Genomic DNA, 18,042 nt, shown 5'->3' with positions numbered 1-18,042 from the left:
CAGATGAAGGAAGATTTTGAACAGGATCTGCCCTTTTAAAAAGGGTGTAGAGAGGAGAAGACTGCAGATAAATAAGTAAAACCTATGCATGGAGATTTGTTTCATCTCTGTGTATCACCTAAGGCTGTTCACTTCACTGGGTATATGTGAGGGTTTACAACCACTTTAAATCCAAAAATGTAATATATTGCAGCTTACCATTCATTAGATGTAATGGTTGCATTCGGGTTTTTTTAGGCTATTTCCCCTCTGTTTCACCTGGTGATCTGACCAGGAACAAGCTTTCTGTATTAAAGTGCCCCCATTCTGGATGAAGGAGCTCAAGGGGCACCATTGGACAGCAGCATTCAGTCTGGGGGGAGGGAAGTATTAGATACACCAACAATTTGAAGCCAAGCTCTAGCTCATACTTTTTAATCTGTTACAGCAAACTATTTTGTTCCTGGAATAAAGGTTTTATATACATAAAAGCTGACCATTGTAGGCACCCCCGTCAGTAGTAAAAGGTTTGTCTCAACCCTGTAACTGATGCATCTCCAGGACAGCTTATTATTTTTAAAAACAGACTTACTGGCTGGATCACCAGGTGAAAATAAAGGAAAGGAAGCCTAAACAAATAAAATAAATGCAGCTGTCACATATAAGAATTGGTAGGCTGCAGTATGATAAATGTTCGCTTTTGCAGTTTAATACCGCTTTCATTTTTGTAGAAATCCAAAGTCAGTTTGAACCTACACAGAAAATCCTGTTTTATGCTTTCTCCTTTTAAGGAAAATTTGGTTTCCCTGTGGAATGATACAGAAAAGAGCAATTACCCTTCTGCTGAAAAGCATTCTTCTTCCGTAGATCCAGAAAAGGTGGTTGAGAAAGTTTGGCATCGAGTGGTTGATGACTTTCTGGTGATTGGTGTAAAAGTGAAAGATTGTACCGACTTGTAAGTAATGTTACCAAAGTATTCGTGCATCTTTTCAGTAAAGGCATTGTTAACCACTTGCTGACCAGACCTTTTTCTGACATGTTAAAATTTTTATTTTTTGCTAGACAATTACTTGGAACCCCCAAAATTATATATATATATATATATATATATATATATATATATATATATATATATATATATATATAAATTTTTAATTTTTTTTTTTTTTTTTTTTTTAGCAGAGACCCTAGAGTATGTTTTTTGCAGAACAGTTTCTCAAATGCAATTTTTGGGGAAAAAATACATTTTAATGAATTTAAAAAAAAACACAAAATTTAACCCAATTTCTATAATGTGAAAGATGTTACGCAGGAAAAATAGATACCGAACATGTCATGCTTGTAAAATTGCATGTGCTGGAGAAATGGTGCCAAACTACAGTACCTAAATATCCTCAAAGGGAATGCTTTAAACATTTCTACAGGTTACTAGACTGGAGTTACAGAGGAGGTCTAGTGCTAAAATGATTGCTCTCACTCAAGCATTCGTGGTGATACCTCACATGTGTGGTGCAAACACTGTTTACATATGTGGGCGTGACCTACGTATGCGTTCACCAGTGCATGCGGAGATGGGAGTACTATATTTTTATAACCTTGAGGCCCCTTTCACACATGCGGATGATATGTCCGTATTTCATCTATCCGTTTGCGGATGAAATCCGGGCATACATTCATCCCTATGGGATAGCGGGTGTCTGCGGATGAACATCCGCAGACACCCGATTTCCTCCGCCTCCGCAACAGTCCGATTCTGCAGACGGAGGAAAATCCTATTTTTCTATCCGTCTGCAGAGCAGATCGGATGAACACGGACACACGGTCCGTGCTCATCCGATCCCCATAGAGGAGAGCGGAGAGCTGACAGGGTGGTCCCCGCACAGTGTGCGGAGACCGCCCTGTACACAGCCGGCTCAGCGGGGACAACGGAGCGATTCCCGCTGAGCGAGCGGATCATCACAGGGCGGATCATTACTGATCCGCCCCGTGTGAAAGAGGCCTTACACTGTCCCTTTTAAAAAAAAAATGTTATCACTTGTATTGCAATCACAAGGAATGTAAACATTTCTTTCAATAACAATACAGCATGACAAGTCCTCCTTATGGAGAGATCTGGAGTTTAAAAGACCCCAAATCTTTCCTCTACCCTTTAAAGTAAAAGATCCCAATTTTTTTTTACTTCTGCCTTAAGGAAAAAAAACTTGTTTAGATGGCTTTTGCTGATGATACAAAGGTGTGTAATAGGGTTGATAACACCTGGAGGTGTCTGTAACATAAGACCTGATTTGGCATTGCTGGAAAATGGTCAAAGCGTTGGAAACTGCAGTTAAATGTTTCTGAAATGTAAAATAATGCACCTAGGGAAAAATAATCCCTTGACAAAGTAATTTTTTTTTTTGGGGGGGGGGGTACAGTGTTGACCAGCACCACTGAGGAAAAAGACTTGGGGTACTTATTTCAGATGATTGCAAAATGACCAAACTGTGTGTCCAGGCAGTGGGAGAAGTGAATATAATCCTAGGATGCATCACTAGAGGGATCACCATCAAGAGGAAGGAGGTCCTGAATCCCCTATATAGATCTTTACTGAGGCCTCATTCGAAATACTATGTCTAGTTCTGGACTCCTCACTTACAGAAAGATATTGATAAAGTAACAAGTTCAGAGATCAGTAACAAATGGTGAAAGGTGTGGGAAATAAAACATATCGAGAGTGACTTCAGGAACTTTATATGTACAGTCTGGAGGAAAGAAAAGAAAGGAGAGACATGATTGTAACCTTTAAATACATTAAGGGGGTAAAAAAAAGTTCTGGAGGACAGTATTTTTAATATGAAGCCAAGATCAATGACATGACCTCAAACTAACTGGAGGAAAGTTCAAAACGAACCTAATCGAAAGTATTCTTTTACCGTAAGAGTAGTTGATTGTTGGTAGAATAGAGTTCCAGCAAAGGTAGTGAGTCAGTCAACTGTAAATGGATTCAAACATGCTAGGGGCAAACATAGATCTATACAAAACAAGGACACACTTACTCTTTCCCTCCATCTATTGTGTATCACCACTGCGCTAAACAAAACTCTATACACTAAGCCGCCACTTTAAAAAAACAAAATGTGTACAGTATTCCTTATCTAAACAATAGAAAAAGCGGCGCTGAATATAAATCCACACCAGTGAATTCAAAAATATTAAAGATAATAGACCCAATCCAGTGAACATGAATTACTAAATGTTACTACACTGTGCAAGCCCTGCCCCGAGCATACAGAAAATAGAAAAAATTAATTAATAGTTTGTATCGAAATTAATTAACACAAATTATTATATAGTACATATCACCAGAAGAATAGTGATAACAAATATATACGATCTGTTGAAAAAAATATCCTGTGACTAAATATTATTCAACACTAAAAATAAATAAACAAGTAACGAGAATCAAATGAATTGTTTCAAGTTCTATCAAACAATGTCCACTTCCCAAGAACATTGTTACCAACACCACTGTGAAAGGCTCCTGAGAATATAATGTATCCCAGTAAAATCATAGTCCATACGTTGAATCTTCAGATCATAATCCAAATAATGGAATAGTGAAAAAAAACGTTTAACCAGTGTCTCTTGAATAAATAGCAGATTACATCTACACTCCTCCACCACACCGCTCTAGATGTGACTCCTCTCCCCTTATGTGATTACACTCACCCGCTGTATATGCCTCACACTTTCGTGTTTGGCTGGATGTGCTTTTTCCCTTTACAGGGTCTAAATGGGGTATCCAGGTTTCCACTCCAGAATGCAGGGCTAGTACCATGGCTGTTCTCAGACGCCACGGATGTTTCCATAGGTGTCACGGCTGTTCCCATAGATATACTCTCATGCAACAAAGAAAAGATTTGCTTCCATAGCGTGATACAGTATAAAACTTTTTAATCACACATAAAAATCTCTCACATTGCACTCACATCAAAGGATGAATAAACACGCCAAATGTAAAAATTCACAGCACTCTTGAGTAACCCATACTGAAGCATAGGTGGTCACGGCGGACCCAGGGTATGCGGGAATAGTGGATAGTCTCTCACCGCTCCTTAACTGTACCGCCGCTTTACAGGGATCAATGTAAGATGTTCAGCATCCTATATGTATCTCTCTCATTCGCCTAGTAGCCAAAATCCGACATGTTTCGTCATAAAATTGACTTAATCATGGACCTGGTCACTAGGCAAGACAAACTGACTTATATTTCCCCCAAACTGCTCTCAATGGGCGGTGTATAATCACCACACATGCGCATCACCTGTGTCCCCAATTCCATCAATGCTTCAGTTCACACTGCTCATTAATCCAGAGTCAATCCATGATGCAATCTAACAAGCTTTTAAAAGATTATATAGAAATATCATTCCAACAATCTAAAACTCAATTGCACAAAAATAAAAGTAGATTAGTACTCTATACAGATATTGGTAGTGAATAGTAGCGGAGAATTTCCACAAGGGAAGTCGCTCTTAACATATCAATCTGCATCAGCATATATAGCGTCCTATCTCCCCCAATTTCTATTACTATCCTATATCAGATGCTACATGCATTGGAGAAGGGGGGTGACCTGCAGACTTAAAATAAACAAATTGGAAATGGGTTTTATTGATATCTATATTTCCATTAAGGAGAACTACATACCACACATGAGACAAATGTAATTAATGCATTCAAAAATGCCTTATGACTTAATAACATCTGACCCATTTACATGGATCATGCCCGCATGCAGGGGACTACACCTGCATTAACCCATATGTGTATATCACTAATTAAGTCACTGGTCCTATTTAAACTAAAATTACAAAACTATATAAAAATATATTAAAAATACATATAGTATATATATATAGTTTTGTAATTTTAGTTTAAATAGGACCAGTGACTTAATTAGTGATATACACATATGGGTTAATGCAGGTGTAGTCCCCTGCATGCGGGCATGATCCATGTAAATGGGTCAGATGTTATTAAGTCATAAGGCATTTTTGAATGCATTAATTACATTTGTCTCATGTGTGGTATGTAGTTCTCCTTAATGGAAATATAGATATCAATAAAACCCATTTCCAATTTGTTTATTTTAAGTCTGCAGGTCACCCCCCTTCTCCAATGCATGTAGCATCTGATATAGGATAGTAATAGAAATTGGGGGAGATAGGACGCTATATATGCTGATGCAGATTGATATGTTAAGAGCGACTTCCCTTGTGGAAATTCTCCGCTACTATTCACTACCAATATCTGTATAGAGTACTAATCTACTTTTATTTTTGTGCAATTGAGTTTTAGATTGTTGGAATGATATTTCTATATAATCTTTTAAAAGCTTGTTAGATTGCATCATGGATTGACTCTGGATTAATGAGCAGTGTGAACTGAAGCATTGATGGAATTGGGGACACAGGTGATGCGCATGTGTGGTGATTATACACCGCCCATTGAGAGCAGTTTGGGGGAAATATAAGTCAGTTTGTCTTGCCTAGTGACCAGGTCCATGATTAAGTCAATTTTATGACGAAACATGTCGGATTTTGGCTACTAGGCGAATGAGAGAGATACATATAGGATGCTGAACATCTTACATTGATCCCTGTAAAGCGGCGGTACAGTTAAGGAGCGGTGAGAGACTATCCACTATTCCCGCATACCCTGGGTCCGCCGTGACCACCTATGCTTCAGTATGGGTTACTCAAGAGTGCTGTGAATTTTTACATTTGGCGTGTTTATTCATCCTTTGATGTGAGTGCAATGTGAGAGATTTTTATGTGTGATTAAAAAGTTTTATACTGTATCACGCTATGGAAGCAAATCTTTTCTTTGTTGCATGAGAGTATATCTATGGGAACAGCCGTGACACCTATGGAAACATCCGTGGCGTCTGAGAACAGCCATGGTACTAGCCCTGCATTCTGGAGTGGAAACCTGGATACCCCATTTAGACCCTGTAAAGGGAAAAAGCACATCCAGCCAAACACGAAAGTGTGAGGCATATACAGCGGGTGAGTGTAATCACATAAGGGGAGAGGAGTCACATCTAGAGCGGTGTGGTGGAGGAGTGTAGATGTAATCTGCTATTTATTCAAGAGACACTGGTTAAACGTTTTTTTTCACTATTCCATTATTTGGATTATGATCTGAAGATTCAACGTATGGACTATGATTTTACTGGGATACATTATATTCTCAGGAGCCTTTCACAGTGGTGTTGGTAACAATGTTCTTGGGAAGTGGACATTGTTTGATAGAACTTGAAACAATTCATTTGATTCTCGTTACTTGTTTATTTATTTTTAGTGTTGAATAATATTTAGTCACAGGATATTTTTTTCAACAGATCGTATATATTTGTTATCACTATTCTTCTGGTGATATGTACTATATAATAATTTGTGTTAATTAATTTCGATACAAACTATTAATTAATTTTTTCTATTTTCTGTATGCTCGGGGCAGGGCTTGCACAGTGTAGTAACATTTAGTAATTCATGTTCACTGGATTGGGTCTATTATCTTTAATATTTTTGAATTCACTGGTGTGGATTTATATTCAGCGCCGCTTTTTCTATTGTTTAGATAAGGAATACTCAACATAGATCTATAGTCAGATAAAAACAAGTATACAAAAATGTATAAATGAAAGGAAAATATTGAGGCAGAAATGATGGGCCACTTGGTCTTTATTCTGTCGTCACCTTTCTGTGTTTCTGTGTTCAGCCTTAAGATTGTGTGTACCTGTGGAACAGCTACAAAATTGTCTGCAATTGATGCTTTAAAAGCCTTTACAGGTCATCATTTGAGAGTTAAAATATAACTAAATGCAAAACTTTTTTTTGTTTGTTTTGGATAGAGTGGATTAGATAGAGTGGAGTGAGATTAGAACACCTGTCAGTTTGTATTGCTGTCTGTGACCCCCCCGTTTAAGGAGATCTTTTCTGTTTTTCCGGTTTACAGATATCATTGAAAGTTAAAGTAACAGAAAATCACAAATTTTGGGTTGTCCCCAAAAAAGGAATAGAGGAGAGATCTTCCAATGGGGACACTAGTTCTGGTAATCTGGGGGTCCCCAAGGAATGCTTTTAATGTGCAGGGATTTCTTCCCACTTCCTGTTTGGATATGAGACAGGAAATTAAGGCAAATCTTCCTAATGGGACACAGGTGGCGAAGAAAAAAAATAAATCTTACAGGGTTTATAACCCCCCACTTTAACCATAAGTGATGTTCCTAGAATTATTGCCCTCACTCTTGCAAGACAATAACTATTATGTGTAACTCAGTCATCGTTTGTATGTAGGACCACCAAGTGCTTGAATTTGTTTGTATGTATGGGGCTTTAAAATATTTTTGAGGAGTATAGACAAAATGTTTTACTTTTTTTACTTTTTTTTAACCTAACTTTATTGGCATTGCAGTTTGTTTTAAAGTGAGTTTACTGCTTACTCAGAGTATGTTCACTAGATTTGTTGTAAAATACGTGCTATATGGATGCATCATTGAGGCCAAGGAGCCACAGCCCACAATCCACCACTTTTTTTTTTACAGAAAACTGATTTGCTGATTTCAGATTGTGGGGTTTGCCCCCAAAGTTCATATAATCCCACAGTATCTTGGTGTTTACCTGTGTCTTCTTTGTAAGAACTGGAAGAAAGAAAAATGTCCTCGTTATCTATCGGATTTTAGTTTTTTCTATCCTGTTGCCAGACAACAGAGGGCAAACCAGTCATTTTATTTTCTTCCAGCTTTTTTAAAACATACCCAAAAGTACTGAATAAAGCATTTATTTTATGGTCTGGCTGATATACAGGTAGAAACAGCTTCTGGAGACTTTAAGTGAATCTTACTAACTTTTCAGATTTTCTTCAGTATTATCTGCACTGTATGATGTGTTTTTTTTTACAGCACTGTTTTGTTGCTTTTCACAGATCACTGAGTGACATTGGCTTATCTCTTATAATGGATCAAGAAATAGCTTTACCCTCCCCAGTTACCAAGTGTCAGACTAATGTGCTAAAATTGGCCATCAGCTGTTCCCCTGGTTCCAGTACTCTGTACCATACAGAACCAATAGCAAAGAAACAAAGGCTTGACTACAATAGCAAGGACACTCTTACAGGGAATTGCTTGCAGAGACCCAGCCCTCCATCCTATCAAAATGATTTGGAGCACACAGTTACTGCTGTCACCGAGCTGTCTTCAGTGTTGGCACTTAATAACACTAGTTGTGCCTTGCTGCTGCATGCCAGAAGGAAAACTCAACCTGACTGTTTACTTAGAAGTGAGAAGCTGAGCATGCCATGTGGGAGAATTCCTTTAAGCCTTGAAGATGTTTTAAAAGGAAAACATACAATAAATGTATTTGAACACTGTCAAGGTAAATTTATAAGATTCTCGAGAATCTTTGCTGAATTATTCAATGCAGCCAAAACACAAAGGCTTTCTTTATTATTATTCACAAGTTTGAACTGCAAGTCGTAAAAACTTTTACGGTTTCAGATGGTGAACTTATCTGAACCAAAACTCTGCGTTAAATAATAAAGTAGAAATACATCGTATACCATAGACCACAGAGGTGATCCAATACCACCAAAAGAACGCTCTATTTGTGTGGAAAAAAAGGACATCAATTATATATGTGTACAGCGTCATACAACTGTGCAATTTTCAGTTAACCACTTCACGCAAATGGCCATACCCATACCTAAATACCAGAGTTATGGCAGCAGCTAGCACCATAATCCTAGTATTTTCGGGAACGACAAGTGTTTCCCTGTAAGATAAGTGGTCTCTGCAGCAGATTTGCCGCAAGATCACTTTTATCAGCGGCAGGAGAGGGGCCCCCCTCCCGCCGCACTCCGGTCATCTCCGCCACTACCGTCGCATCCTCCTGTGGATACCTGGCTGCTGACTGAGGGGAAGACGGCCCCTGCTCGACTCCATAGCATGGGATTGCGGAAGCGACGTCAAACATCACTTCCGCCCATAGCTCTTAAAGGAGAATTTTTTTTTAATTACATTTTTTTTAAATAGCATTTTAGTGTAAATATGAGATCTGAGGAGTTTTTGACCCCAGATCTCATATTTAAGAGATCCTGCCGTGCTTTTTTTCTGTTACAAGGAATGTTTACATTCCTTGTAATAGGAATAAACGTGATCCAATTTTTTTTTTTTAAAAGACGGTGTCAAAATCAAAATGTAAAAGTAAAATAAATTAGAATTTTTTTTTTTTTTTTTAAGTGCCCTGTCCCGATGAGCTTGAGCACAGAAGTGAATGCATACGTGAGCAGTGCCCGCATATGAAAATGGTGTTCAAACCACGCATGTGAGGTATCGCCGCGATTGATAGAGCGAGAGCAATAATTCTAGCCCTCCTCGGTAACTCAAGACTGGTAACCTGTAGACATTTTTAAACGTCGCCTATGGAGATTTTTAAGGGTAAATGTTTGTCGCCATTCTACGAGCGGGCGCAATTTTGAAGTGTGACATGTCGGGTATCAATTTACTCGGTGTAACATTATCTTTCACAATATATAAAATAATTGGGTTTACTGCTGTCTTATTTTTTTATTCAAAAAAGTGTATTTTTTCCCCCAAAAAAGTGCACTTGTAAGACCGCTGCGCAAATATGGTGTGAAAGAAAGTATTGCAATGACTGGCATTTTATTCTCTAGGTTGTTAGGAAAAGAAATATATATTATTTGGGGGTTCTAAGTAATTTTGTAGAAAAAAATTATGATTTTAACTTGAAAACAACAAGTGCAAAAAAGAGACTCTGGGCTGAAGTGGTAAAAGTGCCGTATTGCAAAGTATGGCCTGGTCATTAAGGGGGCCAATCCTTCCGGGGCTGAAGTGGTTAAATAAAGCAGTCGATTTCTGCTCAACAAATAACGTTCTGGCGGGCAATGGGAATGACAACAATATAATTGTGTATTTTGCAAGTATGCCTCTTAGAGATAATGTTTTTTTAATACTAGGGCCATGTTAATTAATTTTGACAAATGTGCTTGCAATTAGGATACTATTTTGCTTCTATTGAGATGCTTTATGTTTTCTTGGCAAGCAGACATCAAAGTGCTAACTGACCCATTACTCTTAGCACAGACACATATGCATAGGCAATTAAGCTACAGCATTTCACGATTGAATTATAAAATTACATTGACGTTGATAGGGCCACTTTTATACCAAAGATAAAAATCTGGGTTGCACAAGACAAACATTGGCAAACCTTAATCAGCAAGGGAACAGTATCTGCAGCCGAAGGCTCACCAACAAAAATGGATGAAAACAGGACATGATAGTTGCTAAAGGCACAAACTTACAGCCTTCAGCATGTGCACACTGCAAAATCTGCCTGCTTAAAAAGGAAATAAGACAGAATGAGTCCCATCTTCGCACCCCCTTCATCCCCTTAACTGACATTGATAATGATTGCAATAGGTTCAGAGAATTCCCCCTATTTTCACTGTCTGTACTGACATGGCTACTTCCCATCAGACACCAACTGATACAATTACAGTCTCCCCTATAAAGTGACAGGCAGGTGCACAACCTTGCCTAATTTCACTATACCCCTCGTTAACTACAGGAGCTTTATAATTGTAGCTGGGCCCCCTGGACATTAATCAGGCCCTGGGCTGTTTCTTAGGTTGACTTGGATAATGTGGCTCTGAATCTGCCCCTCTTGATGTTCTTGATTAAACTTTGTTGCTGATGCACTAAAGATCATGGAGCTGGCAGGGTTACCCAGATCATAAAACTGGCCTCACAGAATTGTAAGTCCTTTGCTTTAGAATTTATAAACTATGTCACGTTTTTGGTGCTTCACCTCATTTTATAAGCCCCCATAGATGCCTCACAGTGCTCCCTAACTGAACCTGCAGCAGTAGAGGGCGCTTCAGAGTTCGCTTCACTTTTCATTTCATGTATTGGAAAAAATAGAAAACTAACATACACAGATCAATTACTGAGCTTCAGAAAAACATAAAAAAAAACACATAAAAAATGTGTGTTAAAGTGTTTTAATGTGTGTTGCTAATCAACATAAGTCTAAACAAACCCTTGGTAAAATATCACATTCTTAAAACAAATAATATTATTACATATCATCTCTGAGATTTAAGAGAAGTGACCTGCCGCAGTACCAAGTAACAATGGCATGCTTCCATCCCGGGTAAATTGTATAAAAAAAAGGGGGGGGGGGGGCAAGTGGGACTTTAAATGAAGCATGTCAATTGAAAATAAACATAATAAATACATGTGAGTAGATGAAATGATTTAGATTTAATTTATAATCAATAACCCCTAGGGGTAGTCCATGATCTGAATACATACAATGGTAATACAGAAATATAAAAAATATAGATATAAAATTAATATATTTTCATAATAATAATCAGAAAATCTGGAGTATAGACAAATCAATGGACATACATGGATGCAGTTCATATCAGAAATACATAAATTACCAATCAAAATCATAAAATCACATGAATGAGTACAAATTATATAGGGCAAAATTGATATTATCAAGGATTAAAATAAGCTTAATTGGGCATCCTTAGTTTGAGAACCGGACGCGTTTGTTGGCTTCTTGCCAGTCATCAGGAGTGGGATGCATATTTTTACTAAAAAAGCTAATAAATATGACAATTAATAATATACGTGGAACCTCAGTTAAATAGAGTTTCAAATTGATCCATTTAATTGATAAAATGACTTACAATATAGCCCAAAAATTGGGCAGAATTGCCAGCAATGGGAACTGTTAGACCCCTTTCACACTGGGGCGTTTTTCAGGCGTTTTTCAAGCGCTTTAGCGTTAAAAAAAGCGCCTGTAAAGCGCTTGAAAGAAGCCTCATCTGCTGTCCCAATGTGAAATGTCAGCGCCCGAAAAACGCTCGTAAAGCGCCGCTTAAACTAGCAGCGCTTTACCAGCGTTTTTTGAGCGTTAATGGGGCGCTTTTAATTCCTGCTAGTGGCCAAATAAAGGGTTAAAAGCGCCCACAAAACGCTGCTGCCAAAGCGTTTTTCAGGCGTTTTTCGGGCGTTTTACAAGCGCTTCCCATTGATTTCAATGGGAAGGGGCGTTTTAGGAGCGTTGTATTCACCGCTCCAAAAGCGCTGCAAAGAAGCTGCTTGCAGGACTTTTTTTGATGCTCTGCCAGCGCAGCGCCTTGGTGTGAAAGCACTCGGGCTTTTACATTGGGATTGCAGTTGCAGCTTCTTTCAGGCGCTTTTTTTAACGCTAAAGCGCCTGAAAAACGCCCCAGTGTGAAAGGGATCTTGGTGTGAAAGCACTTGGGCTTTTACATTGGGATTGCAGTTGCAGCTTCTTTCAGGCGCTTTTTTTAACGCTAAAGCGCATGAAAAACGCCTGAAAAACGCCCCAGTGTGAAAGGGGTCTTAGAGCTGAGATATAACCGTCTCATCCGGGGTTGAGGCATTGTTCCGCCCATCCCCCAACAATGTCAGAAGTCAGGCCAGGGCGAACCGAACCAGACACCCTCAACACTAGTCCACTAGGTACTGAATGTATATGTATTACCCAAATCTGTGAAAAAGAAAAAAAGTGTGATGTGTCACCAAAAAAAGACCAAAAACACAAAAAAATCAAAAAATCAAAACACTGAGTGTTGGGTTGAACGTGTTAAATGGATAATTACTGAAAATGTGTGTGAATGAGATACTCACAAATGATTGGGAAATGGGAGAAAGCTAAATGTGTGTTGAATAAGTGGGAATGGATGATAAGGAAATACAAAATCATCCATTCAGATGTGTGAAAAAATGTGTGCAGTGCTCTGAATAAAACAATGTATGTGCATAGAGGAGAAGGAGAAAAAAAATAAAAAACCCTGAATTAACCTCTATTACCCATATGTAGAGTTAAGGAGTGATCCCTTCTTAGTGGAGGAGTGAACCATCTGTCTGTCCCAGCTCATATACCCCTGGCCCTGGGCGGGTCCCTGCCAGCGCCATGCATGATGTCTTTTGCAGCTGTGAGAAGATGAGGGAACACTCACAGCTGAGGATAATCCATACCTCAGTGGGTGCCTGCCCATCTTAGCTGCAACATCAGGTGGAAAGAGGGGAAAAAACAAACAAACACGCAGACTCCCACCTTGCAGCGTCTGTTGACACCGCTCGAGGGGCCCATTTGTGCATGACGCCGATGCGCTGAGATCGAGCCCCACCACCCCTTGAGATACATAAAGGGAGGTAGGGAGGGAGCTGAGCGCATCGCAACCCAGGAAAAAAAACTGCAACATACCCAGCAAACACAGCCCATATGTTCAATTGATCAATGGATAAATTCCAGGGGAAAAAAAACTGGAAAAAAATAATAAAGAAGTTCTCAATAACTGATGGAAATGCATATATAAATAAGAATTCAAGCCGCGGGTTTATGAACCCGAAACTGGGATTATAAATGAATAGGGATATACATACAAAAGAATATTTACTAAGGATAATGAATAATTGTGCAGCATGGTCACCAAAGGAGCGGGTGTCTTCTACCCAAATTATATAGAGAACCAAACCAGACACCCTCAACACTAGTCCACTATGTACCCAGATTTGGGTAATACATATATATTCAGTACCTAGTGGACTAGTGTTGAGGGTGTCTGGTTCGGTTCCCCCTGGCCTGCCCCCTGACATTGTTGGGGGGATGGTCGGAACCCTGCCTCAACCCCGGATGAGACGGTTATATCTCAGCTCTAACAGTTCCCATTGCTGGCAGTTCTGCCCAATTTTTGGGCTATATTGTAAGTCATTTTATCAATTAAATGGATCAATTTGATACTCTCTCTATTTAACTGAGGTTCCACATATTAATATTTGTCATTTATTTGCTTTTTTAGAAAAAAACATGCATCCCACCCCTGATGACTGGTAAGAAGCCAAGAAACCCGTCGGGTTTTCAAACTAAGGATGCCCAATTAAGCTTATTTTAATCCTTGATAATATCAATTTTGCCCTATAGAGTTTATACTCATTCATGTGATTTTATGATTTTGATTGGTAATTTATGTATTTCTGATATGAACTGCATCCATGTATGTCCATTGATTTGTCTATACGCCAGATTTTCTGATTATTATGAAAATATATACATTTTATATCTTTATTTATATTACTGTATTACCATTGTATGCATTCAGATCATGGACTACCCCTAGGGGTTATTGATTATAAATTAAATCTAAATCATTTCATCTACTCACATGTATTTATTGTGTTTATTTTCAATTGACATGCTTCATTTAAAGTCCCACTCCCCTCCCCCCCCCCCCCCCCTTTTTTTTTTTTTTTTTTTTTTTTTTTTTTTTTTTTATACATATCATCTATTCCATCAAAAATCCACAAAAAGCTTGGCCTGACTGATTATACCACAAAGAAATACAGGAAGAAAACACATAACTCATAACAAGGTTTATTATGAACCATAGTGTTTGTTTCTTTTTTTAGATGTAGAATTGAAGAGTCTGGAAGATGTTTTTGCGCTTCTGTCAGTTTTCCAGAGGTGTGTGCTGCACATTGTGTCTTCTGACTGCACATTGACATCACTAAGAGTCTGGCTGCAGAACGAAATGTATGCAGAGCCACTTAATCTCATGCCTGAAATTATGATGTGCACAAGACCTGGATCCCTATATGGAACTCTCTTTTCTTGGATTGCAAAGAACCCATGTGAAGGAAAGCTGACTATATTCTATAGGTATTCTTAACATATTTATGTCTACAAAACTGTATGTAAGTTGCCTTTTTGTACAGAGGTAAGTTTAGGTTAATTGAGGACTTTATGGAAAAAGTTTAACAAAAACTGGTGTATCAATTTTGCCTTGGTTGTTAAAGCTTGCTTTGTCTGAAGGAGACTTAGGCAGTCAAAGTGGCATTGAGATTTCTGCACTGGAGTTCCATATACCACCCCTGCCTCAGACCATATCAATAGTTAACAATGTAGACACAGAGGGCAAAAAGTAGTGATGCGCAGTACTATACTGGGAAGTCTAGCCTAAAAAGGCTAATAAATTCTATAGGCACTAAGATAGTTGGGTAATAAATATACTACCGTCCAGACTAAAAAGATGGTATAAAAAGCCGATATGCGTGTAAGGGAATGGTGAGGAGCCCTCACTGCTATAACGTAGTAGTATTTAGAGTAAGGATCAAGTGGATATATAAGCATAAAAAAGAAAAATTTCAATAGTTAGAGCTGGTGATTCCCAATGCGATTTGTTGAGATTAACAGAGTCGCATAAAGTGACAGTGCTGGACATAAATGGGTCCGTGAAGATATCTACTACATCATAAAGTGAATAATATACATAAAACAGTCGACAAAATATATAGTGATTCCCAATGCGATTTGTTAAAGCTGACAGAGTCACATAAAAAGTGCCAGTGCTAGGCGATAAATAGGTCCGTGAAAATATCTACTACACCATAAAATAAAAAACAGTATACATAAAAACAGTCACTAACTCGATGAATCAATAGTGCAAAGAGTGGTTGGTTGTGACTGAAAAAAATCGCATAAAGTGTCAGTGCCAGGAATGGGTTATAGAGAGTAAATACATGCGGGTGTCATCTACCATACAAAAAACGATATCAATACAGTGAACAACTCAATAATACAATTGTGCAAAAAATGGCAGAAAATCAAAAAAGCGCATAAACAGTCTTGATGTTGAAGGAAGGGAGAAAATCCCTCTGGAAATAATCCAAAAACAGACTGTGCACAATATTTGAAAACTATGTAAAAAGAACAATGGCATTTAGCAAAAAATGTCCATTCAACTTGTGCGACAACCGGTGGCGATTATATCGAAAATCGCATATATCAAGGAAATCGCATACAGTGCTGGTGTTTGAATATATGTGCACTATAAAGTAGCAATATAATCGGTGGTGGTAGTGGTGATGGTGAATATATCCCACGTGGTCCTGTGTAATCGAAATATGGGTGTCCCCTTACCTTACAGCTGTAAGGTAACAGCATATAATATATGTATCCTCAGGGTTCCTGGTGATCGTTATCCCTCGAGGTCCCATGCTTGTGTCCCCAGATCCTGACGTCTCCTGCCTATTGCGCCGTACTGGTCTCTTTATATAATCGCTCAGCAGTATTTCAGCGTGGGGGGGGGGTACCTCGGCGGTTGGTGTTTATGTAAGGGGTTAAACAGATGAGGAGGAAGGGAGCCCCATAGTGTAGTAATATTTTAAACAATGTTGAAGTTTATTTAAGAAAGCAGATCAAATACTCACAAAACAAACAATTCTCTTGTGTGGGGTATAAACGAGCCTCGAGCTCGATTGCGTCACTTCCGGTAGCGTCCCGACGCGTGTTCGTCACGGTCACGTGACTTCATCAGGGGATGTAGTCATGCGCATCACTACTTTTTGCCCTCTTTACTCTATAATTGGGGTTCAAGTACCCCATTTCAGTGTGTGCAGCGGTAAATAAATTAGACTTCTTCCTGATAAGGTGCAGGAATAACTCCTTTTATATTTAATGTAGACACAGAGTAAAGGGACGCATAGACGAAAATATTAACCTTTTAGCAACCTTAAAAGGCAATATGCAGCAACAGTATATTTTTTGTTAAATGCTTGTTCTGATTCTGTGACTCTTAAGCCGCGTACACACGGGCGGACTGTATGGCCTACTTAGTCCGTCATACAATCCGACGGACAGTCCGTCATACTTTCGAATGAATGGACTTGACCACACACACCACTTTTTGAGGGGACTAATACGGTGTACTAAGTCCGCCATACTATCCGCCCTACTTTTGAAATGAACAGACTCGCCCACACACGCGGAGGAAAGTCCGCTCATTTCGAGCGCGTCTCCAGGTAGGCGGGGCCCACGAAGGAGACGTCGCTGACCCCGCCGCCTGGAATGGACTTAAAGGGGAACCCCAACGCCGAAAAAAATCGGCGTGGGGGTCCCCCCAAAGTCCACAACAGACCCTTGTCCGAGCACGCTACCCGGCCGGCCAGGAAAGGGGGGCGAGCGAGCGCCCCCCCTCCTGAGCCGTACCAGGCCGCGTGCCCTCAACATGGGGGGTGCCTTGGGGAAGGGGGGGCCGCGCACCCCCCCCCACCCCAAAGCACCTTGTCCCTATGTTGATGAGGACAAGGGCCTCTTCCCGACAACCCTGGCCGTTGGTTGTCGGGGTCTGCGGGCGGGGGGCTTATCGGAATCCGGGAGCCGCCTTTAATAAGGGGGCCCCCGGATACCTGCCCCCCACCCTATGTGAATGAGTATGGGGTACAATGTACCCCTACCCATTCACCTGTAAAATAAAAGTACAAAAAAAAACAACACACGAGATAAAATACTTTATTGCACAGCTCCGGGGGTCTTCCGTCTTCGGGGGTCTTCTCGCCGGACTCCTCTGCTATCTTCTAGTAGCTCTTTTGCTAGCTTTCTTCCTCGCCGCCGGCCTCTTCTCCCGACTTCAGGGGTCTTGTCCCCCTCTTCGGTTCTTCTGCCGGGCCACCGCGCCTTCTTATACCTGTTTTACAGGCGGTGGCCCGGTCTTCTGTCGCCGCCGCCTTCCATTCTTCTTCTTCTTCTTCTTCTTCTTCTTCTCCAGGAGATGTTGCCTCGACGATCTCTCCGGCCGGAATGCCAGGGACGCACTGCGCGGCCACTTATATAGAGACAAGGGGCGGTGTCACATGGCTTTATGTCACATGGGTTGGTCACATGGGTTGATGTCACATGGGGACTATGACATCGTAAGGGGGCGGGGTCACCATGTGACACCAACCCATGTGACATAAAGCCATGTGACACCGCCCCTTGTCCCTATATAAGTGGCCGCGCAGTGCGTCCCTGGCATTCCGGCCGGAGAGATCGTCGAGGAAACATCTCCTGGAGAAGAAGAAGAACGGAAGGCGGCGACAGAAGACCGGGCCACCGCTGTGCAATAAAGTATTTTATCTCGTGTGTTGTGTTTTTTTTTTTGTACTTTTATTTTACAGGTGAATGGGTAGGG

At 40.0% G+C, this 18,042-nt stretch overlaps 1 protein-coding gene across 1 annotated transcript in view; it reads left to right on the top strand.

The window, feature by feature from the left end:
- Positions 1-18,042, top strand: part of FANCB (FA complementation group B) — a 110,026-nt gene that overhangs the window by 77,174 nt on the left and 14,810 nt on the right. Inside the window, exons 6-8 of the mRNA XM_077480222.1 lie at positions 771-934; positions 7,951-8,399; positions 14,501-14,750. Of these exons, the coding sequence (XP_077336348.1) occupies positions 771-934; positions 7,951-8,399; positions 14,501-14,750 (863 nt within the window). The remainder of the gene's footprint in view (positions 1-770; positions 935-7,950; positions 8,400-14,500; positions 14,751-18,042) is intronic.

The sequence above is a fragment of the Lithobates pipiens genome, unplaced genomic scaffold (genome assembly GCF_037356315.1).
Source record: "Lithobates pipiens isolate NorthernLeopardFrog02 unplaced genomic scaffold, aLitPip1_a1.2 Scaffold_16, whole genome shotgun sequence".
Lineage (NCBI taxonomy): Eukaryota > Metazoa > Chordata > Amphibia > Anura > Ranidae > Lithobates > Lithobates pipiens.
The sequence above is the reverse complement of the archived record's forward strand: the minus strand, read 5'-3'. Positions and strand labels throughout refer to the sequence as shown.